Source organism: Bos javanicus, chromosome 26, assembly GCF_032452875.1.
Source record: "Bos javanicus breed banteng chromosome 26, ARS-OSU_banteng_1.0, whole genome shotgun sequence".
In the NCBI taxonomy this organism is placed as follows: Eukaryota; Metazoa; Chordata; class Mammalia; order Artiodactyla; family Bovidae; genus Bos; species Bos javanicus.
The window spans coordinates 13,765,264-13,788,266 of NC_083893.1; the positions used below are offsets into that span (position 1 = coordinate 13,765,264).

Sequence of the window (23,003 nt, forward strand, 5' to 3'; positions counted from 1 at the left end):
CTAGGAGTCAATCCTGACATCCCTTTCTTTCATATTCCACATCTAATCCGTCTCTCACTAAGTCCTACAACCTCATGCTACAAAATAATTCTTCATTCAGTTCTCTCTACCTTCAGTCCTAACACCCTGGTCCATACTGCCATCATCTCTCCCCTGAACTAACAGTCTCAAGAGTCTATATAATAACTTACTCAATCTGCTAATTCCTACCTTGTACTCCACAATGCTTTCTCTACAAAACAGCCAAGGTTACCATTTTCCAATATTAATCTGAACATGACCACACTCTTTGCCACATCCCCCTAATTTGGGGATAAAAGTACAAAAATGTCTCTGTAAACTGTAAGGCCTCTGCCTAACCCTCCTACATTAAGAGTTGCTGCCTCTCCCTCTGGTTCACTAACCTCCAATGACACAGGCCTCCTTAGATATTTCTGTTATTCTTCCCTGCCTCAGGCCTTAAGGAAAAGGTGTTCGCCCACCCAACTCCTACATTAAGAGTTGCTGCCTCTCCCTCTGGTTCACTAACCTCCAATGACACAGGCCTCCTTAGATAGTTCTGTTATTCTTCCCTGCCTCAGGCCTTAAGGAAAAGGTGTTCGCCCACCCAAAACAAACACCCTCCTCTCAACTCCCCAGTTTTCTAATTAAGTCCTATTGATTCTTCAGGTCTAGGCTAAAAAGTCAGTGAAACTCAACTGGAACTTTCCTGACCTTCTAGATTAGAATAGATGCCCTTTCCCATCCATTTACAGCACTTTTTCCTAACATTTTTTTTCCCTAGTTACCATTATGGTATCATATGGGTTTTAACTTGGTATGTCGTTCCCCGACCCCATGAAACTGTAAGCTCTGTTAGGACAAGGACCAATTTAATCTTGTTCACCATTATATTTTCACGTCCTAATAAGGGCATACAAAATAGGTATTCAATAAGTGTTAACAGTGAGGCAGCAGACAAGAAAGGAAAATACCATGTGCAAATAAATAAATGTTGGAACACAACAGATGGGTTTGAGGATCCTTCTGGGATCCTGTTCCCAGAAGACTGAGATCTCTTCTCTTGCTTCTGATTGTTCAAACATTACATATGACACTCTATATTGTAAAAGCAAATTTCCACATTTTCCAAATTTGCTATTTCATTCTAATACTAGCTTTTCTTTAAAAACAAAAAAAATGTACTCACTCCCTAGAGACTGATATTCCCATCTAATCCATCTTCCTCCTGTCACAACCTGACCATGTTCTTCCCTCTACCCCAAATCCAGCAAAGCTACCATCACCTCCATTAACAATGTGCACCCAGGGAGAGGACAGATGGGGTGCAATTCTGAAGAAATCTGGGACTTGTCCACCTGGGATATGAGGAAGTCTTGAACCAGAGCAGCTAGGAGAAACACCAGATGTTCAAGATATGCTGGAACAAAGAGAAGTTTCTTTCTGTGTAGCCAACATAACCACAGCTTCCCCAGAGTATTTTGGCAAAAATAAATAAATAAAAGCAAGAGTTAACTGCAAAAATTTGACCTGTTTTAAAAATTGGTTATGGGCACTTAAGAAACTTTCCAAGGTTTTGAAAGTAAATTTCTGTCTTCGCACATAGAGTATCATAGACTTCAGGAAAGAATTTGCCCCTGGAAATGAAACTGCTAAGAATTCACACATATATGATGTTTCTCTAACTGTAGGTAAGACCTAAGAATAAACTCAGTCCCCAGATCTACTTAATCTGAATCAAAGAGGTCAAACTTGAAAATCTGCACTTTTAACAAATTTCCCCAGCGACTCCTATGCTCCAATTTAAGAACCACTGAAAAGCAGATGATCTGTCTGTAGCAAACAGCAACTAAGAGAGACATTGTGTGAAGTGTACGGAGCCTTGGGAAACATGCAGGTTCAATCAAGTTAAGAAAAGTATCTTCAGGAATGGAATATAAAATCTATAATCTAGTCCACCTTACTGTAACATGACTGCCTCAAGTCCTGTCAGAACAAAACAGTCAGTCTGCAGGAAGCATTTAAAAGACAGAAGGGTAGATTAAGAATCCGTTGCATTTCCCAGTGCAAACCAAAAGGAGAGAGGAGGATTTTATCATACTGCTGGGATGACTCTGTGGAACAGAATGGCTCATCTGATCTTTCCAGATCCTGAAAACAATTTATTTCCCTGTGCTCCAATTATAAGCTCCTGAAGGACTGTTCTATTAATTAATTATTATGAAAAGGTGACTTGAACTACTAGATAAATAACCAGCCACTGAAGTTTTATTTCTGTTACATCCATCTCCATGATAAGTTGAAACACTGGCATTCTAGTCTGTCCAGGCATTCATCTGGTTGACATAAATCATTCCCTCATGACAAACAGTCCCTGGGAAGACTGGTATAATTTTAGTTTCTGGACACGTGCTACCAGAAACTGAAACTTAAGAGGCTGTACCCAAATTGTGTCCCATGAGAGGTCCCACTTCACTAACACTAGTAGCTCTCTGACATGTTTCTTTTCTTTAATAAAAGCATTTCCCACGAGCAAAACATTTTAAGTAAGTCATGTTACTTACCAAAACTTATATTCTTATGTACCTAGCATATAAATCTGCTTTAGAATCTCAGACTTTCACATAATATATTCATACTCAATAAGTCAGCAAAAGCAGGAGAAATACTTCTTAATTGTTGCACTTTGGCCATTTGGCTCTCTCTTCCACCAATGGTCTGGTTTTCTGATATCTATTTTCAGTTAAGAAGCAGAATGGCAGCCCACTGGCCATGCTGTGCTGCCAAAACTGCTCGGACCTTCCCTCTGAGCTCCCACATCTCTGCTGTCAATCCAGCAGCTCCAGGGCACTCTTCACCCAATATTCCCACTCCAAACCTGAAGCTTTTCCTCTTAGTTTTGGAAAGAACTCAGAAATGAATTACTCTGGGGATGTTTTAGTAAATGCCTTATGAGGCATTTCATATGGCTTATTAGGCAGAGGAAAAAAAAAAGCTGCCTATAAGTCAGGATAGTCAAGTTTTAGCCTCGGCTTTACTCTGCGACCCTGGATAAAACATTTCACTTATCTGAGTTTTGTTTTCATGAAAGATTTGAACTAGATGAAAGGTTTTCCCATCTCTGAGGGTAGCAGCATGCCTTTGATTACACAAAAATCTTACATAAAACCCTAATATTAGAATACAAATAGATAAAAATACATCTTAGTTGATATTACTATGTGGTTATCTCTTAAGCATCACAACTGTAATGTATTTATAAATGAACTCAACCTCTACCTGAAGCCTATTCTTGCTCAGTATTATTTTGATATGTGGCATCACACTTCACTCAAGTGTTCAAGCTAGAACCTGAACACCATTTTTGAGTCTTCCTTCTTATTTGCTCTCCATATTCAATTCCTTGGTCTAACGCCATTAGAGAGGGTTGAGTCTGTCCCCAGAATGTAGCTTCCAATTGTTCACTTCTCTCCAACTCCACTGCGTTACCCTATCTTAAAACACCATATTCTCTTGCCTAGACTATTACCATCATTTTGAACTAGACAACCCACCTCTCCTCTCACTCCACTCCAAACAAAAGCCAGAGTGCTCTTTTAAAAACATAAATCTGATCACTTGACCCTGCTTTAAAACATTCATAGATTTCCTCTTATACCTGGATCAAATTCGAAATCCTTACCAGGAACTAAAGCCCATTGAGATCAGATTTCCTTTCTTCCTCCAACCTCATATTAATACACCCCGCTTCTCTCCTACCAAGCTCAGCCATTCTGGGCTCTATTTATTGATACTTCCTCAAAAACACAAAGTCCTTTCTTGCCTCAAGCTCCTCTCCCCTTCACCACTACCCTTTTTTAATACTTTATTAAAAAATAATTCACTTATTATACAATTCATCCTTTTAACCCATTAGCAGTCACTCCCCATTTTCCTGGAACCCTCTTAGCCCTAGGCAACCACTAGTCTACTTTCTGTCTCAACAGATTTGCTTATTCTGGACATTTCATAAAAGGGAACCATCCAATATGTGGTCTTTTGTAATTGCCTTCTTTCACTTAGCATGATGTTTTCAAGGTTTATCAATGCTGTAAACATTCATCAGTACTACACTTCAAGCCTCTTAAAACAGTTGTATTTTGATGTCTAGAATTTCCTTTAAAATATCCTAAAGGAAAAAAGGAAAAAAAAAAAGAAAAAAGGAAGGGGAATATAAGAAATAAGATAGGCAAAAATGTTGATAATCATTGAAGCTAAGTGATGAATGCATAGTTCATTAAACAATTCTATTTTTGTGTATGTGGAAATTTCCAAAATAAAATATTTATTTAAAGATAAATAAATGTTTCCAGACTTTCCATCTTGTCTTTCCATCCTTAGGGTCTGAGTTTAAACAACATCTCTTCAGAGCAAACCATCCTCCTTTAAAGGATCCTCCCATTCTTCCTTCCTGCTGCTGCTAAGTCACTTCAGTCGTGTCCGACTCTGTGCGACCCTGCAAACAGCAGCCCACCAGGCTCCCCCATCCCTGGGATTCTCCAGGCAAGAACACTGGAGTGGGTTGCCATTTCCTTCTCTAATGCACGAAAGTGAAAAGTGAAAGTGAAGTCGCTCAGTCGTGTCCGACCCTCAGCGACCCCATAGACGGTGGTCCACCAGGCTCCCCCGTCCCTGGGATTCTCCAGGCAAGAACACTGGAGTGGGTTGCCATTTCCTTCTCCAATGCACGAAAGTGAAAAGTGAAAGTGAAGTCGCTCAGTCGTGTCCGACCCTCAGCGACCCCATAAACAGCAGCCCACCAGGCTTCCCCGTCCCTGGGATTCTCCAGGCAAGAACACTGGAGTGGGTTGTCATTTCCTTCTCCAATGCGTGAAAGTGAAGTTGCTCAGTCGTGTCCAACTCCTAGTGACCCCATGGACTGCAGCCTACCAGGCTCCTCTGCCCATGGGATTTTCCAGACAAGAGTACTGGAGTGGGATGCCATTGCCTTCTCCGTTCTTCCTTCCTAGTACTTAACAAAACTTTTGCGTATAAAAATATTTGTTTGAATATAAAAATGTATCATCTCTCTCTCCTCCACTAGAGTGAACACTCAGAAGAGAGACCGCTAGGGTCTAGCACACCATCTGACCCACAGTGGGCACACAAACATTTAACAAAATTAAGGTAGACAGCCCAGAACCCTTCCTTCATAATCAATGTAGGTTCCTTCCAGACCAACTTCTTTGCAAAAGCGAAAAAATAGTGATCTTATTCCACTCACCATCTCCTGTGCTCATATTTTCCTATTACTATAAGCAGTAATAGTTCAGATACCATAGCTGTGAACAGTCAGATATTTCTTCAGCTGTCCATGTTTCACTCTGGAACCATCCATTCCTCTAGACAAGAAAGCTCGCACAACCCGGTTTGAATTAGCAGGATATCATGTTTGTACCATGGTCTCACTGATACAGCTGATCTCTCCTCCCTTGGTCAGGCTTTTGACAGAAAGACAACACCAAGTTCATACACAAGTTTGTTTTATTGGATTCTTAGAACCTTTGTTATTGACTAAATCCTCCATTAATTTCAATAGGTTTTTATAGATTAAGTATACACAGAACTACATTTTACAATAGTAACACCAATCCACAGTAAATCCAATAGTAAAGTAACTCCAATCATTCTTTCCATTTGCTCATTCACATTACTTAAAAAGATCTTTCATATTTTCCTTGTTGCTCTTTAACTAAGAAATTCTGTTAAACATCAAGAGCACTGGCATAGCCAACATCTCTGCATATGGACAAAAGTCTCCCAGAGACCATAAAAACTCGTATGAGATGAAAACACAACATATATTTTAATCAAGTGTGCTGTAAAATGTGTAGGTAAATATCACATATAACAGCAGCTATTAGGCTAGTTTCTAACAGGGGCTGCAGCTGTATGGGAAAACACATATAAAAGCTTGTGAAAGTCAGAACACTATGGAAGAAAAATGTTAAGATTCTTTGCTGTCATTCTGATTCCACAAGGGAAATCAACATTTGTCTACTAGAACACATCTCTAAAGTAAAAGTGGGAATCAATGGGAAATACAATTGAATATTTAAATTTTTTATATACAACTGGGGCTTCCCCAGTTGCTCAGACAGTAAAGAATTCACCTGCAATGCACGAAACCTGGGTTGGATCCCTGGGTCGGGAAGACCACCAGGAGAAGGAAATGGCTACCCAATCTGGTATTCTTGCCTAGAGCATTCCATGGACAGAGGATCCTGGCGGGTTATAGTCCATGGGGTACAATCAATATTCAGTTTCAGATCCTATTCTTTCACACCTAATTGTTCTTTCCAACTGCTACTGCTTCAACTGTACTACTGGAGGCACTTGATTTGCCAAAGTCTACCCTCCAATACCTGATGGCCCATCCAAGCTGTCAACCAATGTCCAAATTTTCTCCTGTCTTCATTACTTGTACCATGAAACCCTGCTCCTAAAGCCCAACAGTATCTGTGTCAAAAACCATTCATCAGGGTAGCACAGATCATCTCACTGCCAAGTTCTCCTCTCCAGCTGGCCCCCACTGCATACACTCACAGGCACATGCTCCAAGCATCTGGCCATGCCAGTCTCACCTCAGAGCTTTCTTTTACGTTGAATCAGATACCTGGAATGCTTCACTTCCTATTCCTTTTCCATCATCCAAAGAGTTCTTGAAATTCTACCTGTTCCAGGAAGCCTTTCCAGGCTTTATCAGAAAAGATGAAAGGTTTCACTGGCCTAAATTTTGCGGACTGATCTTGAAACTGTCACAGATAATTCCCTCTGCCCTCTATTCCTAAAATGTTTACCAACATGTATGTAAAACATAGAATATAAGTTACAGCCAACACACATCAGCAAGTTCACTTTTTATGCTTTTAGGGGAAATCCTAAATTTTGTTTACAGGAAAGAAATCAAGCATTAATACAATCCTTGATCATACAAATAAACAAGTGTGAGGAAATTGGCCAGATCATCAAATTTATACCATGTAATGTTGGTCCAGATGAGTGTATTTCAGAAAATGAGAGTAAATATGAGGTATACCTGCCCCATCCTGTATGACTACGTTACCACATTTTTAAAAGATGACGTTTCTTCTTTTTCGGTTTTGGAAACAGAAGACTAAATAAAAGCAGGGATAAAAAAATTACTGGCTGTTCTTTTCTCATTACAGAAAGTCAACACTCAAGTATTTCAGTGCTCTGTCACACTCTTTCTCTGTCACGCACGTGTGTGTGTGTGTGTATGCGCAGACACACACACACATTTCTGTCATTATCTCCTTCATCTACAACTATCAAACTGCAGACGTCTACAGAGCAGTTACCAAGTCAATCTAGGCAGTGTTTAGCTTAGCACTTGATGGAAAGCTATCATGGCTTCTGAAAACGATTAAGTCAAACCTTACAAATAAAGATGGGGAAGGTAACATGGAACTAGGAAGAGTAATTATTTTCTCAGGAGTTGAGAAACTATAGGTGATCTTATATTTTTGATGCCTAGTATTTAATATACTATGATTTTTAAGTATATAAAAATTAAAAAATACAAAGTCAGATTCTGGTCTGCATAGACATGGGGTCTGACTTCAAAACAATCCTCACCAATAAGCATTCAGTAAGTGCTAACTATATGTAGGTCACAGTGTAAGGCACATGAGACAACTGTCCTCAAAGAACTTATCTCCCGTTGAAGAATGAGGACGTACAGAAAAGGCAGAAGGAAAGTAAGCCAGCAGAAGCAGAGGAAAACATGGCCTGTAAGGCTGCCGGGAAAGGCTTCCTGGACGGGGTAAAGCTTGAGTCAGGCTTGAATGCATGAACTAAAGATAGATTTCAGTTAAGTAAATGAGAGGAAGGGTGGACAGTACTTGCAATGGCTAGACAGTGGGAAAGCACAAGGGTTGGTCAAGGCGAAGGTGAGGTAGGAAAAGTGGAAGATGATGAGGCTGGTGAAACAAGGAGAAGTCAGATGATGGAGTTCCTGAATGGAGAAAGAGGGTAAGAAAGACAAAACGGTGTTTCAGAAAGATGAAACAACAGAATGGAAAGGGACGGGGAAAGCCTGAGAAACTAGAGGAAATATACTGACAAGATCTGGGGACTGACCAGTGCCTAAGATGAGAACAGTCTCTGTTATCTGCCCCTGAGATGCTGTCCTTCTCTATTCTTTCCCTGAGAGCAATCAATTTCCTAGCACCAAGAAAAAAAATATGTTACATAATAATTATAGTAATATTATTTTCTACACTTAAAATTTTTAAATTATAAGAGGAAAAAATGTTAAATGGTCTTGTCATAATTAAAAAATAACTATACAAATGTTTTTCTTCACCATCATGTGAAAACAAAACTGACTATGTGATTCCACCATGAAAGAATGCTTCAGTGGTAACTCAAATACATATGGAGTCCTGCTGATATGCACCTATTCAACAAATATTTACTGTGGAATAAATACTATCAATTTAATATTATTATCTTCTCTTCAGGACTCATCTACAGAGTCAGAGACAGCTTGATGAATGATAAACATCACCCAACAAGCACCCAAAAGACAAAGGTTCCGGTCTTGGCTCTGACTTTAACTTGAGCTCACAAAGCAAATTACTTCATCTCTCCCAGCTTTTGCAAATGAGCACCAAGCAACCGGCATTTGTGGAATGCTTTTAGTTTAGTTTATATGGATAAGTTTTCCTCTTTCATTTTTTATACTTTAATTCACTAACTTAACATTCTTAAAAAAAAATTTTTTTTTAGTTTCTGACCTGGGATTGAACCCAGGGCCCCAGCAATAGAAGCCACAGTCCCAACCACTAGACCACCAGGGATGCCTAACTAATTAACATTCTTGAAGTTGGACAAGGTTGATTTTATTACTTCATAACTTATAGACGAGGATACCAAACATTAGTGATAAAGCAGTGATTCCAACCAAAGTTTTTGACCCTGAATTTCATACCTTTCTACTATATTAGGCTTACCCTACCTACTTTGTAATATTATTTAACAAATTACAGATATGGAAATGCTTTAGAAAGATTATAGCAATACATAAATGAAAGCAATATTACTTCGCTTGGGTGTAGACAGGAGAGAATGCAAGTTTTATGGACCTTAGAGCCTATATAAGTAGAGGACCTCTCTTTAAGAAAAGAAAACAAAGATAAAGTAGAAAACTTGGAACGGATCCCCTGAAAGTGAGGGTACCTGAAACTCAAGCTTCATTTAGCTTCAAGGTAAATCTGTCTCTGGATGTGACACAGAAAAAACTCACCAGTCAATCTACTACGATCAAGAATTGCCCTCTAAAGCCTAACTTCTAAGTACTGTGAAAAGAACACAGTGAGGACAGGACAACAACAAAATACATATGCTTGGCCTTTATTCCCTTAAGATCATTCACAATAAACCATATAACACAAACTTCCAGTTAGAAATAGTCTTTGCTATGTCTTTATTGGGATTAGAGGAACAAATTACCAACTAACAGTGAAAAATAATTATAACAAAAGAGATAAGAGAATTATTTCACTAAAATAATTAAGCTAGAACATCATACCACACCATAATTATTGTTTTACACACACGAGTATAAACACACACACACACACACACACTCATATTTACTCACAATTTGGCAAGCAAAAGATCTCATTAAAAAAATTTTACCTCGTCTTCGCCCATAGCTCCTGGCTGCATGTAAACACAGAAGAAAACCATGGGTATTTGTATCGAAATGCTGAATTTAGAAATAAAAAAACATTCAAACCTTTTCTAAGTATTCTCGGAATTAATCTGGAGATACTGTTCAACTTGACTACAGACATATTATATTAAAAAAAAAAAAAACCTTTATGAAGCACAAGTTAAATCACAGTCTTAAAGAGAAATTCAACTGGATGTGGAAGCCACTGGAAAGGATATAATGGATGCTTAAGTTTAACAAATCTTATAAGGATTTATATTGTGGCCCATTATCTGTATCAGATATAGATAAATAGACTTCTGTAAAATTATTTTCTGATTTCTAAATCTTCATTCGTACTATACACTACCACCAGACATCACTTTGAAGAAAAAAACATTCATCCTAAACAAGTAAAAACTGTGGTGTATGGTGGTCATTCTAAATTTCTTCACACACACGTAGAGACACACACACACACACACACACACACAAACACTTCACTGTCTGCCCTGAAAACTGCATAAAAATTTTACACAATTAGCTGTTGCTTTACAGAATGTGTTACTGTAAGTTTTCTCTAAGCCTCCTCATTTACTTTCCATACAGTATTACAGGTGTAGGAAACAATATTTTTTCATCTAGAAAATGAATGGAAAAAGCAGAAAGGAGGCATGGGTACATCCCATACTTAAGAATAGAGTACTTTAAAGATTATCTTCCCCTTCAAAACTCAAGGCCCACAAAGTACATTGTTACAATGTTTAACAGAGCTAGACTGTCATCATACATATACTACCAGGAGATCCTGTCATCTAAAATGACTTTCAAAGTGGAAAGTTTTTCAAATTTGAAACCCCACATTCAGTAAAACTTAAATGAGAACTCTATTTAATCCATTTTTTAAAGGCATGAAATGTTATCATATTAACTTTAAACCAAAAAAAAAAAAACAAGGATAATTTGGGGTTACACTTGTAGCATAAGGCAGAACTAAAGAGAACTACTTCTCTCCTAGGAAAAGAATTCAGACTTTTCAGCTAGAAAGTTGAAATACCAGTTGCTAACCTCATCTTCTTCCAGTTCCCATTTTTCTTCAGACACCGTACTCACCCTCATCAACACACTTTTGGCCTTTTCACTTTCCCATGACACAAATATTAAAAAGGGTTAGCCAGATTAAAAGGATTATTCAAACTCTACATACTCCCCCTAACTCTGTCATCGCTTTAACTTTCAATGAAAAATACCTCTTCTGAATTTACATTGCGTTTACTGTTTACTTACAAGCGGAATGCATTCTAAAAAAATTTTTTAGGAACATTTATACTTTTCATTATTTGGAACCTGGAATTCGTCTTCCCACAGAATGTGTAGTAAATGGTAGTTTCCTAGCTCGGTTCCTCCCAAAGCCTACTTCACTTATAATAAATAACATGGGTAAATTAACACTAATGGACAACACTTAAACCAGAGAGAGGATAATAAGTTTTGACGTCCTACCACTTATTTCTTTCTCCTTTCTCCCATCCCCAGTGATGTCATGCTGCCCAGCACTCCTCACTATAAAACCTCTATTTAGAGAGGAAATAAAACATTTTGTATTTCAGAATTACTCATTTCTCTCCCAAACAATACATTCCCATTCTTTCATTCTATCTGATTTCTGGCCAGATACTCAATGAAAAAGAATTTGATTATGATACTAAGGTACAAATGACTCATCAGACTTTAACATCCCTGAAAGATAAATGAAAATGCTGTTCACTTAAGTCTTTAACTGCTAAACGTCCAGGTAATAGAGAACACAAAGTGAATAGAACCAGACAGTCAAGGGGAAGGGGAAGAACATCCTGAATTGGGGACAGGGAAGAGTTGCAAAAGACATACTTGGGAGTTTTTTATTTTTGTTTTGCCTTGAAAGAGGTTTTATTTATTTCGCACATTGAAACTGCAAAAATAGATCGGTATTTCACAAATACTTGGGAGTTTTAAACAAAGTTTCTTTAAACAGTTCATGATTTTTACAGATTCTTCTCTTTTTCCATTTACTGATATGAACAGTAAATTGGCTCCTATCAGTCTGGAGACTCTGATAACATGGAGGCAAAGATGGCACATGGAATCAGTTCAGCTCAGTTGCTCAGACGTGTCCGACTCTTTGAGACCCCATAGACTGCAGCACGCCAGGCCTCCCTGTCCACCACCAACTCCCAGAGTTTACTCAAACTCGTGTCCATTGAGTTGGTGATGCCATCCAACCGTCGCATCCTCTGTCAGCCCCTTCTCCTCCCACCTTCAATCTTCCCCAGCATCAGGGTCTTTTCAAATGAATCAGTTCTTCATATCAGGTGGCCAAAGTATTGGAGTTTCAGCTTCAGCATCAGTCCTTCCAATGAATGTTCAGGACTGATTTCCTTTAGGGTGGACTGGTTGGATCAAGCCAATTTAAAGCAGTGATCTGAGATGCTTCAATTTGCTTTAATCATGCACTGTGGAATAATTACTTGCTACCTTGGTCCCAATTTCAACAGTTTACCTACGATATCTGTGGTAATTTTTATTGTAATTGCTAAAACTTAATGAGTTTTTACTATGTGTGTGAAATAATTCAAAATGCTTAACGTATTTTAATATCATTTAATATACTCCACAACTTTATGACCTAAGTATTCTTTTGCTCTCTTCTTACAGACGAGGAAAATGGGACACAAAATTAAGTATCTTGCCTAAAATCACACAGCTAGTAAGTGGTGGGGTTGAAATATGAATTAAGCACTCTGGCTCCAGAGTCCACACTTTCAACCACCTCACTATACTGTTAAATTCCCAGAGGAAAAGTTCAGTATGTTATGCTTCTTTTAATACTCTCTAATGCACTGGGCAGAAAGCTCTGTATCAAGCTAGTATTCAGCAAATATGGCTTGTTAGCTATATGTGCAATCAAAGGAAGGAGTAATGCACGTCATGATGGCCTTCTGAATGTAGGCCACTTGTGTTGGTGATTAAAAATTTGCTCATAAGGGCTATTTGCAAATAGACTAATTAGAGTCAAACTCTTCCCTAAGGGAGAGGTAATGAAAAGAACACCAAGGAGAGAAATTTGGGAGCACAGCAGCAGTGCTTCCCGAGAACAAATATAGCTTTAAACAAGAAAGAGTATTGAACACATAAACCTAACATGAGCCAGCACAAAACGATCCCACATAGAAATAAAGGAAGTAATGTGACTGTTCAGTATTCTATGTTAGTAATGTAGTCTATGAAAGTGCAAATTTATATCAGATATGACAAGATATGATACATTTTCAAAGTCCTATCTACTTCCTCCAAAAACTTTAATTCTTTATTAGAATCATCACCATTACAGATAAAATTCTTTTACTGTTCATTATGTATTAAACTGGAGAAGGAAATGGCAACCCACTCCAGTGTTCTTGCCTGGAGAATCTCAGGGATGGTGGAGCCTGATGGGCTGCCGTCTATGGGGTCGCACAGTCGGACACGACTGAAGCGACTTAGCAGCAGCAGCAGCATGTATTAAACAACTTTAGACCTCATTTTAAAAAGCTACATTCAGTTTCTAGAAGTCAAGGTAGTGGTTACCTTTGGCTAGGGGTATTAACTGGAAGGAAACCTAAGGTGGGGTTCTGGGGTACTGATCTAGGCATGGGTTAATCTGTGTTAAGTTTGTGACAATACATCAGGCTACGTATATATTTATGGTCTGTACATTGTTTGGTATATAATTACACTTGAATTAAAAAAAACAGTACATACATTTTAGACCAATTCCCTGGGATAAAAGATTAACGTAGAAAGCCCAAAATGTTAAATTTTTGTAGTCTTCAAAGCATAAACCGGAATAATCCAAAACTGAAAAAAACGTATTTTGCAATCCATCACAATAAATATAAAAGGGTGCATGTACTATGAGATATGGGATGTGCCAGTTACTCTAAAAACAAGTTTCCATGATCAATGACCAGTGCATTGTGAACGGCACCCTCACATTCATGGCATAATGCTGTGAATGGCACCCTCATGTTAATAGCATGGTGCTCTGTTAGGCACAGGAGGCTCTGCTATAAAACGGACCGGCTGTTACTCCTTAAGACTTGGGCCGCACTAGGTTTGAAACGGCTGCGCTCACACACATGATTCTCTAAGGACAACCTGTGATCTGATTTTAAAATCTAAACTAAATCTTCATCTACATGGATTTATCCAAAGTTGCTGAAGTTTCTGTAGCAAAGTAACATCATACACAGATTCAACTATAGAGGTTCAAAAACACTTGTGCATGGCATGAGGCGGTAGGAGAGAGCTCTAGCTTCTTTCTTTTGTGGATCAAAGTAGCACGCACCCATTTCAGGAACTTAAGCAGAGTCCCTGAGATGCTATACTTAGGAAAACAAACAAGATACAAAGATCTTAACACAACATTTTACTGTCTTGGAAATATCTGTCAAAACTGTTGACTATAGGACAAGCTGTTAATTCCTTTACTTGCAATAAAATCAGTTTCTAAGAACACCCTGTAAACTTATTTTTTAATACCATTTCAAAATTCAAAATTAAATTCTATTAGAACATCTAATGGTCTCTCCCTTTCAGCTTCCATCTAAGTACTAGTCATGCAAAAAAATCTACCTAAGATGGATTAGGATCTTAAAGTTAGTACAAAAATATCCCCCTTTTCCTAGTTAAGGCTGTAAATTCCCAAAGAGCAGGAGTGATGGAGTTTGTCCCATGAATGCACTGCCTCTATCTTTGTCTTTATAATGGCAGGTAAGAGTTTTAGCTCACTAACTTTCAAATCTGGCAATTTATAACTGAAAAGATCAACTTACCATAAACTTAGCAGCTAAAATGATGCCTGAAGGGATGGGATACGTTTTCATCTGCTACGTTCCCATAAAGTATTTGCATGTTTCAAAATCCCTTCTTCCTACCCTTTCCTCTTTAACTCTTACCCATTTTTCTCAGAAAAAAAATCTTTTCAAAAAATAACACTAATAACTGGCAAGTATAATTCTAGTGTTGCTTACATATTTCATAAAGGAAAAAAAATACCATATAACAACCTAATAATTTACTGTGATCAAGGCACTATATGCTAAATGCTTATGTTCTAATTCCCAAAGCAACTACCATAATGTATATTTCCAGATGGGCAAACTGCGGCCCAAAGAGAATGACTGGTCCAGGTTATTCAGCTACATAAACATCAGGGCTGGGACGGAATTCAGGTTCACACTGGCTCTAAAGCATTTATTCTTTTTCTCTTTTAAGTTGAAGTATTACTTATATTCAATAAAACTCCTCCACTGTAAGTTTACAGTTTGATCTGTTTTGGTAATCATATACAGCCATGTAACTTGTACCATCATAATTAAGATACAGAACAATTCATCTCCCTAAAACATTTCCTTGTGCCCTTTGGCTGTTGATCTTATCCCCTGAACCATGGGCCCTGGCAACCATTAATCTACTTTCTTAGTTTTGTCTGCCCTTTATACAACTGCATACAAATGGAAATCAATGTGTTTGACTTCCTTTCTTTAGCATAATGTTTTTGAGATTTATATATGTTATTACATGTGTTTTGTTTCTCTTTATTGCTGAGCAATATTCCATAGTTTGGAAATACTACAACTGATCCATTTATGAGTTGTTAGGAACTGAAATCCATTCACCCTAAAATTCAAGGGTTGAAGCCCTAACTAGCAATGTGACTATATTTGAAGACAGGGTCTTTAGAAAGATAAATGAGTTGAATAAGGCCATAAAGGTAAGCCCTAATCCACAAGTGCTGCTGTCCTTTTAAGAGGAGGAGATACTAGGGGCACCCATGCACAGAGTTAAGGCCATGTGAGGTCACAGCAAGAAGGCAGCCATCTGCCAGCCAAGGAGAAAGGCCTCAGGAAAAACCACCCTGCCAACACCTTGATTTTGGACCAGCAGTCTCCAGAACTGCAAGAAAACAGATTTCTTCTATTTAAGCCCCTAGTCTATGATATTTTGTTATAGTATCCCTAGTAAAGTAATACATCAGTCAATGGACATTTGCAAAGCTTTTATTCCTAACCACCAAGATCAAACAGCCAGTATTTCAAACCTGTACAGTCCTTGAAAATACACAGAAATTCCTTTTAGGATTTCCACAAATTTCCCATCCTTCAAGAGTTTGCTCTTAGTATTATGCTGTTGTTTAGTTGCTAAGTCTTGTCCAACTCTTTTGCAACTCCATGGATTGCAGCCCTCCAGCTCCTCTCATAATCCAAGATTAATAAAAAGAAACATCTCACTCAAATTTTCACTACTAATATGCGGGAGACCCGGGTTTGATCCCTGGGTTGGGAAGATCCCCTGGAGAAGGAAATGGCAACCCACTCCTGTATTCTTGCCTGGAGAATCCCATGGACAGAGGAGCCTAGTGGGCTACAGTCCACAGGGTCGCAAAGAGTTGGACACGACTGAGCTACTGCACTTTGCACTATTACTACCATAATATTCTGTCTCATTGCTTACAAAATGTTATAGGAAACTTACAGATCTTTAAGCAACCTTCCAAACAAAACAGGAATTACTTCTATAACCAACACAAAGATATTCTCCCTGATTCTGCTAGAATAACTTCATCAAGGTATTCTGATGGGCTTCCCTAGTGGCTCAGTGGTAAAGAATCCATCTGCCAATGCAGGAGACACGGGTTCGATCCCTGATCCAGGAAGATCCCACATGCCCAGGAGCAGCTAAGCCCATGTGCTACAACTACCAAGCTTGTGCCCTGGAGCCTGTGCTCCACAACAAGAGAAATCACCCCAATGAGAAGCCCCCACATCACGACTAGACAATAGCCCCCGCTCAGCCACAACCAGAGAAAGCCTGAGCAGCAGTGAAGACTCAACACGGCCAAAAATAAAATTAATGTAGAAGAAGAAGAGCTAAGGTTAAAAAAAAAAAAGAGAGGCTCACTTCAGTCTCGAGTCATTTTTCCCCCAAGCTTTTTTCTATGTATTAGCAGAATCCTCTCTCCTCCAACAAATGAACTGTAACAAATACATCTGTTCCCTGAACACAGTTGTTCAGGGTGAAGCAGTATAGGGATTCAGAGCCCCAGCTCTTAGATATTCCTCCTCATAGTGGTCCTTAAAGGCTCAGGTGCAGGGGTTCCAGAGAACATGACTGAAAACTGAAGACTTATGCTCCACGGTAGGACAATTCTTTCTAGTTAGAAAGTTCTTTCTTATACTTGCCTCACAACTATTCTTAACCATAGTGACCAGCCCCTTATTTGAGGATCATTAGTTCATCTCCTTTTAGTTTTCTTTTCTACAATGAAGTTATAGTTAGCTATTCTTCATAAGAAACCATTTTCCATACCCCACATCACCCTTAACATCCCCCTTCAGATAAACCTAATTTTCCAGTAAGACAACACTTGTCTGTCCAGGCTTCTCAGGAGAACAAATACCAAAGCCCTTCATCATCTGACCTCTGATCACCTCTCAGATCCTCATTCCCACTATTCCACACATCAGACTCATATATTCCAGTCACACCAATTCAACTATTCTTCTGACAGTATCATTATAATATAATCACTTATCCAGTTAACATAAGGATCCAGATACCCACATCTTAACATCTGTTCTTCTCTGCTTCCTAGGGAACTCCTAACTCCCCTTTCCATTTCTATCCACTATTATTTTTCCTATCTTGTCCAAAATGGTCAATTCAAGGCTTCACTATACCATCCTTCAGTGTCCATGCACACCTCGTATTAATGTCTAAACTACATTTACCAAATAGGTTACTAATTAAACCTCTCAATAAGTGACATGCTATCAAAGTAATCACTTCAGAACTTTCAGGTCCATGTCTTAAACTTCTCACTGAAACAGAGAAAGGTCATGTAAAATTTGATCATCTGACAAGATTTCTGTGGAAACAAACCTAGGAGGTAAACAATCTCTGCATGTCACTGCTGTCACTGGTTAGAGGGCATGGACGTGCACATGAGCTGGCATCAGTTGACGCCCCTGCACCCTCACACCTGTGGCCTACGAGCTTTCCACGGGAGTAACTACTACCACCTTCCTTTTAATTTCAGTAGCACATCGCTAAATGGCACACGAACTGACCTCCCCCAAAGCCACAAAATCAAGCAAAATTCTGAGGCTCCTAATCACATACCAGAGTATTTTATATTTAACACAGACCAGTCTGTCAAAGTCAGGCCTGAAAATGCATAGGGCATGCACCCAAATATCTGGCATATGTTGCCAATAAAGCATCTTCACTATGCCAAAATCTCATGAAGCCTCTTTTACTCACTCAACTTTTAGACTGTTCAGGATAGCCAACACTTGCCAACCCTACACGTCTGAATCCCCAGATAATGTAAAAAATTTATAGAGGGAGGAGAGGGTGGAAAAAAACAGCTGCTGCTGTACCCAGGCCCCTTACTCAGCCTCTTTGGCTCCTCCCTACAAACAAGGCTCCTCTCAAGTGGGCAGGAGGGTTCCTTCATGGAAGAAAGTCATGGAAAGGAACAGACGTGAGAATGTGGGAAGAACTCTGGCACCACAGAGAAAAGCTCATTCCCCTCCCTGGTGCCACCTTTGGTTCCATTTTGATTGTAGAGGCAAGATTAAGAATTACTGCTAACTCAAAAGGAAAAAGAGGGGGGTATATGGGTAGAAGAGGGAAGATAAGAGACTAACATCTGTTAGGTGCGTATTTCTTTCCAGGTTTGGTAATCAAACATTGCACACTTAATCCTTATTGTTAGTAAAGAAGGGATTAACATGTCCATTTAAAATAAAAAAACACAGGCAACTTTGCCAAGGAAACAAATAAGTGATGGGTCCAGAATTTAAGCCCAGATCTGCCTGGTCCTTCCAAACTGCATTATTTCCACTACATTTGTCTGGAAAAACAACAAGAAAACAGTAACCACAACTTCAGTCATAAAACAAAGGTTTGTGTAGGCATGGAGACTAACAAAGAAGAGAAGGCAAAGTTTCAGGTAATAAATTTTCTCTCCAGATCATCTGCATACCAAGTCTTTGTTCAAGTCTCAGACTCACAATCTACATATACCAGAGGCTTAAGTGACAATGTGTTAAAATTCTTGCCACTAACAAGGGAGGTTATGTTCTGAAAGTAAAAGTGATCATTTTCAGAAATGCACTAATTCTCTACCATCAATAAAGCATTATTCAGTTAATTGCTACTAAAGGAAACCTTAGTGATCTTTCCGGAAAAACCCAAAAGGACAGAAGTCATTGCTCTTTTTGGATTAAAGGACTGGTTGGCAGAACAATCTGTGTGTCTAAGCCATCGATGGCTATTTGCTGGTGGCATGACACCAGCAAGTTCCAGAAAATGAAGACACTGCCTTGTTTAAAACAAGGATGCAATGAAGAAAGGAATGACCACAATTCTCTGTTTTCTATCAATGGGCCCCAACAGCAGAAGGAAACATCACAGGGCATTCCTAAAATGTGCTGAAATGTAGAAAATGCTTTGAAGTCTCCAATTTTCTCTTAAAACCTGCAATAAGTTGCATAGACTGCTCTATCACAGAGCCATATTTTGCTTGGATAGGAGAATAATTCTGGAGTGAAACATGAAATTTTGACTATGTCTTGCAAACCATTTAAAGCATTTGAAAGGCAGAGAGAGGTCTGTGAAAGCACTCTATGAACTGCTAATTGCTAGATCCATACATGTCAGTACCATTTTCCAAAAGGAACAGTTAAATCTTTTTAAAAAATATTTTCTTTTTTTAAGCAACGTTTTTATTTATTTATTTTTGGCTGTGTGGGGTCTTCACTGTGCATGCTTTCTCTAGTTGTGGTGTGCAAGCTTCTCATTGCAGTGGTTTCTCCTGCTGCAGTGCACGTGAGCTTCAGCAGTTGCGGTGCACAGGCTTAGCTGCCCTGCGGTATGTGGAAGCTTCCTGGACCAGGGATTGAACCCCTGTTCCCTGCATTGGAAGGCAATTCTTAACCACTGGACCACCAGGCAAGTCCACGTTAAAGCACATCTTTAGGAAGAAATTAAGATGGACTAGATATTCTCTAAGGCTGTTATACTGCGCTTTTCACAGTCTCTCTGCAATATCATGACTGCAGCCATGAAATTAAAAGATGCTTTCTCCTTGGAAAAAAAGCTATGACAAACTTAGACAGCATATTGAGAAGCAGAGATATTACTTTACCTACAAAGGTCCGTCTAGTTATGGCTTTTCCAGTAGTCATATATGGATGTGAGAGTTGGGACACAAAGAAAGCTGAGCACCGAATAACTGATGTCTTTGAATTGTGGTGTTAGAGAAGACACTTGAGAGTCCCGTGGACTGCAAGGAGATCAAATCAGTCAATCCTGAATATTCACTGGGAGGACTGATGCTGAAGCTGAAACTCCAATACTTTGGCCACCTGATGCAAAGAGCTGCCTCATTAGAAAAGACCCTGATGCTGGGAAAGACTGAAGGCAGGAGGAGAAGGGGATGACAGAGGACAAGATAGCATCACCGACTCAATGGACATGAGTTTGAGTAAGCTCTGGAAGATGGTGAAGGACAGGGCGAAGGACAGGGAAGCCTGGCATGCTGCAGTCCATGGGGTCACAAAGAGTCAGACACAACTGAGCGACTGAACAGCTGATATATCATTCCCTCTCTTCCAGTCTCCCAGACTTAGTACCTACTCCATGGACTGGGCACTGAGCTGGAAGCCAACAAACAGCTATGAATAGAAGCCAGTCTCTGCCCTCTTGAAAGCATACATATTAAAGTGAAACACCAACATTAAATAGTTAACTGCAAGGGTGATGAGTGTTATAAAAGAGAAGTCCACGTTCTACTGCTGACACAAGTGCAGGAAGCAAACAGGGAAATCCACAGGGGAAAGCAGGTAAATTTTCAGTTTCCTGAATCTTTATTATTCATTTAGAGCACCCAAATCCTGATACTTGAGACATATTTACACACAGAGAGAACTTCTTCCAAAATCCAGCAAAGTAAGTCAAGAATATTTCAGACTTCACTTCTTTACAATATTTAATGCCAGGCCATGTAGACCAGCTATATCACTCTATGTTTTGGGAAAAGAGGATTTATTGAGCATTCAGGGCATAAACGAAGTGACAAGTAATATTCTCCCAGAGGCACTGAATTTGTGTGTTTGTGTTAAACTAGTATAAAAACAATATAACCACTTTTAACAATGAATTATTTAAAGCAGAGTTTATCATCTTCAACCTGAAGGCAGATGGTTCTAGCTCCATCATGTCACCCTAGCCAATTCCTAGTCTTTTTTTTTTAAATTGGGAGGATAATTGCTTTACAATATCATGTTGGCTTCTACCACACAACATGAATCAGCCATAAGTGTACATATGTCCCTTCTCAGTAAACTTGAGAAGGGACATATGTATATCCCTGATGCCTCATAAATAAATGTATGCTCAATAAATCCTCTCTTGAACCTCTCCCCCACCCTCCACCCCGTCCTACCCCTTGAGCAACCAGTTGAGCCCCCTATGCCTATACAGCAGCTTCCTACAAGGAGCAGATGGGGCAAATTGAGAAAGCAGGAGCACTGGCATACAACCACACAGTCTCGAACTCAGCTTCCCCATTTGTTAAATGAGAAGGTCAAAATGAAACAACAACGTCCTTAGGTCCCTACCACGTTCATGTGCAGCATCTATGCAGAACAGTGTGAATTCTGAATGCTTAAGACATATAGATCATTGCATGTCCTTCTGATTACTAGTCTGCTTTTTAAATCAGTCATCATTTATAATATATTCATTCCACAATTATATACTAATTTTATTTCTAAATCTGTTCAGATAGAAACAGGGATCTGGTCTTTTAAAAGTTCAAAATACTCAAAGACAATATCTTTGAGAATCTCAAAATAATTCCTTCACTATCTTATTACTCTGCTTAAAAAAAAAAAAAACAACACTACTTAGATCCACTCATGGTGAGCAGAAATACAATGTACTCTTCAAATTTTGGAAAATTCCATCTGAAATTCTAGCAAACCTGGCTTTATTTCCACTTTAGCATCAAAGCATCACGTGTTCCGCTCCCTCTCTGCCACTTCCTCTCAGCTGAGCTGCTCCCCAAGGAGATCACTCCCAACAGAGAACGAAAGGGAGGGGGAAGAGGAGTCTGCCTGGCAAAAAGTTCATACCAAAACCCTTTTACATTGCCCTTCTGATTCAACAAATGCGCTGGCAGCCCTCAGTTCAAGTAGAAATAGAGGCAGAGTCTTCAAAAATATTTTCAAGGCATTACTAACGAGGACAAAGTGGAAGGCAGCATAATCTTAAGCTCCAGGTTTCTTGGTGCGTCAGCTGTGTAACGTATTAGCTATAAATGACCTCAGAGTTTCTCAAGCAGATCAATGTTTTGTTTTTTTTGTAAATATATTAATTTAGTTCTTCAAACATCCAAGGTTTTATTATGGGATGCCTCAATTTATCAGTGTTTTCAAAAGTTTGATAAGGAAGAGTGATGGCAAACAATGATTTCTCCCTGTCAGAAGGGAAGCGACACTTCAAATTTCTTATTCACCTCTTAAAACCGGGAACAGACTCTAGTCACGAGGTGAGAAACATCAAACAATGAATGGCATGAAAAATTTTAATTTAGATAAAACTGAACCTATGTTACATTACAGAGCTATTGTCTTAAAAAAAAGCCCTCTACTCTAAATAAAACTATGCCCTCTACTTTCCAAACGAAGCAATATTAAAACCTTATTTGTACATGTGCCTAACGTCATCTAAATCTCACAAAAATACTGAGGTACTCAGAGTATCATAACTGTCTTCTTGTTGGTTTAACTAAAGAGATAACGTAGGAGATTCATAGACTTGCCAACCAGGAGCCATCCCTATCATATGACTCCTCTAAGATCTAAGTCCTCAGTTTTGTTCTCTGAAAAAAGGGGGATGATATTACTTCAAAATATTCTTAAAGCTGCTGTATTTTCTCTCACCATAGATTAGTGTTCACGTTCTAGAATGTAACATTATTCTAGTTTTTAAAATTCAGCCTATTTTGAGTCATTCATGTTGCTGAATGAATCAATAATTTGTTCCTCTTTATTGCTAAATAAAACTCTACTGTGTGAATATACCACAATTTGTTTATCCATTCTCCAGTTGAGGGACATATGCATTATTTTTAATTTTGGCTATTAAGAATAATCCTACTTTAAACATTCACATACATGCCTTTCTGTGG

At 38.8% G+C, this 23,003-nt stretch overlaps 1 protein-coding gene across 9 annotated transcripts in view; it reads right to left on the reverse strand.

Moving 5' to 3' along the window:
* CPEB3 (cytoplasmic polyadenylation element binding protein 3) overlaps nt 1-23,003 on the reverse strand; it is a 265,126-nt gene that overhangs the window by 144,778 nt on the left and 97,345 nt on the right. For 6 of the 9 annotated variants that reach the window (XM_061402801.1, XM_061402802.1, XM_061402803.1 and 3 more), the window contains one exon: nt 9,706-9,729. The exons of the other annotated variants lie outside the window; for them this stretch is intronic. In XM_061402801.1, coding sequence (XP_061258785.1) covers nt 9,706-9,729 — 24 coding nt within the window. The remainder of the gene's footprint in view (nt 1-9,705; nt 9,730-23,003) is intronic. 9 annotated transcript variants of the gene reach the window in all.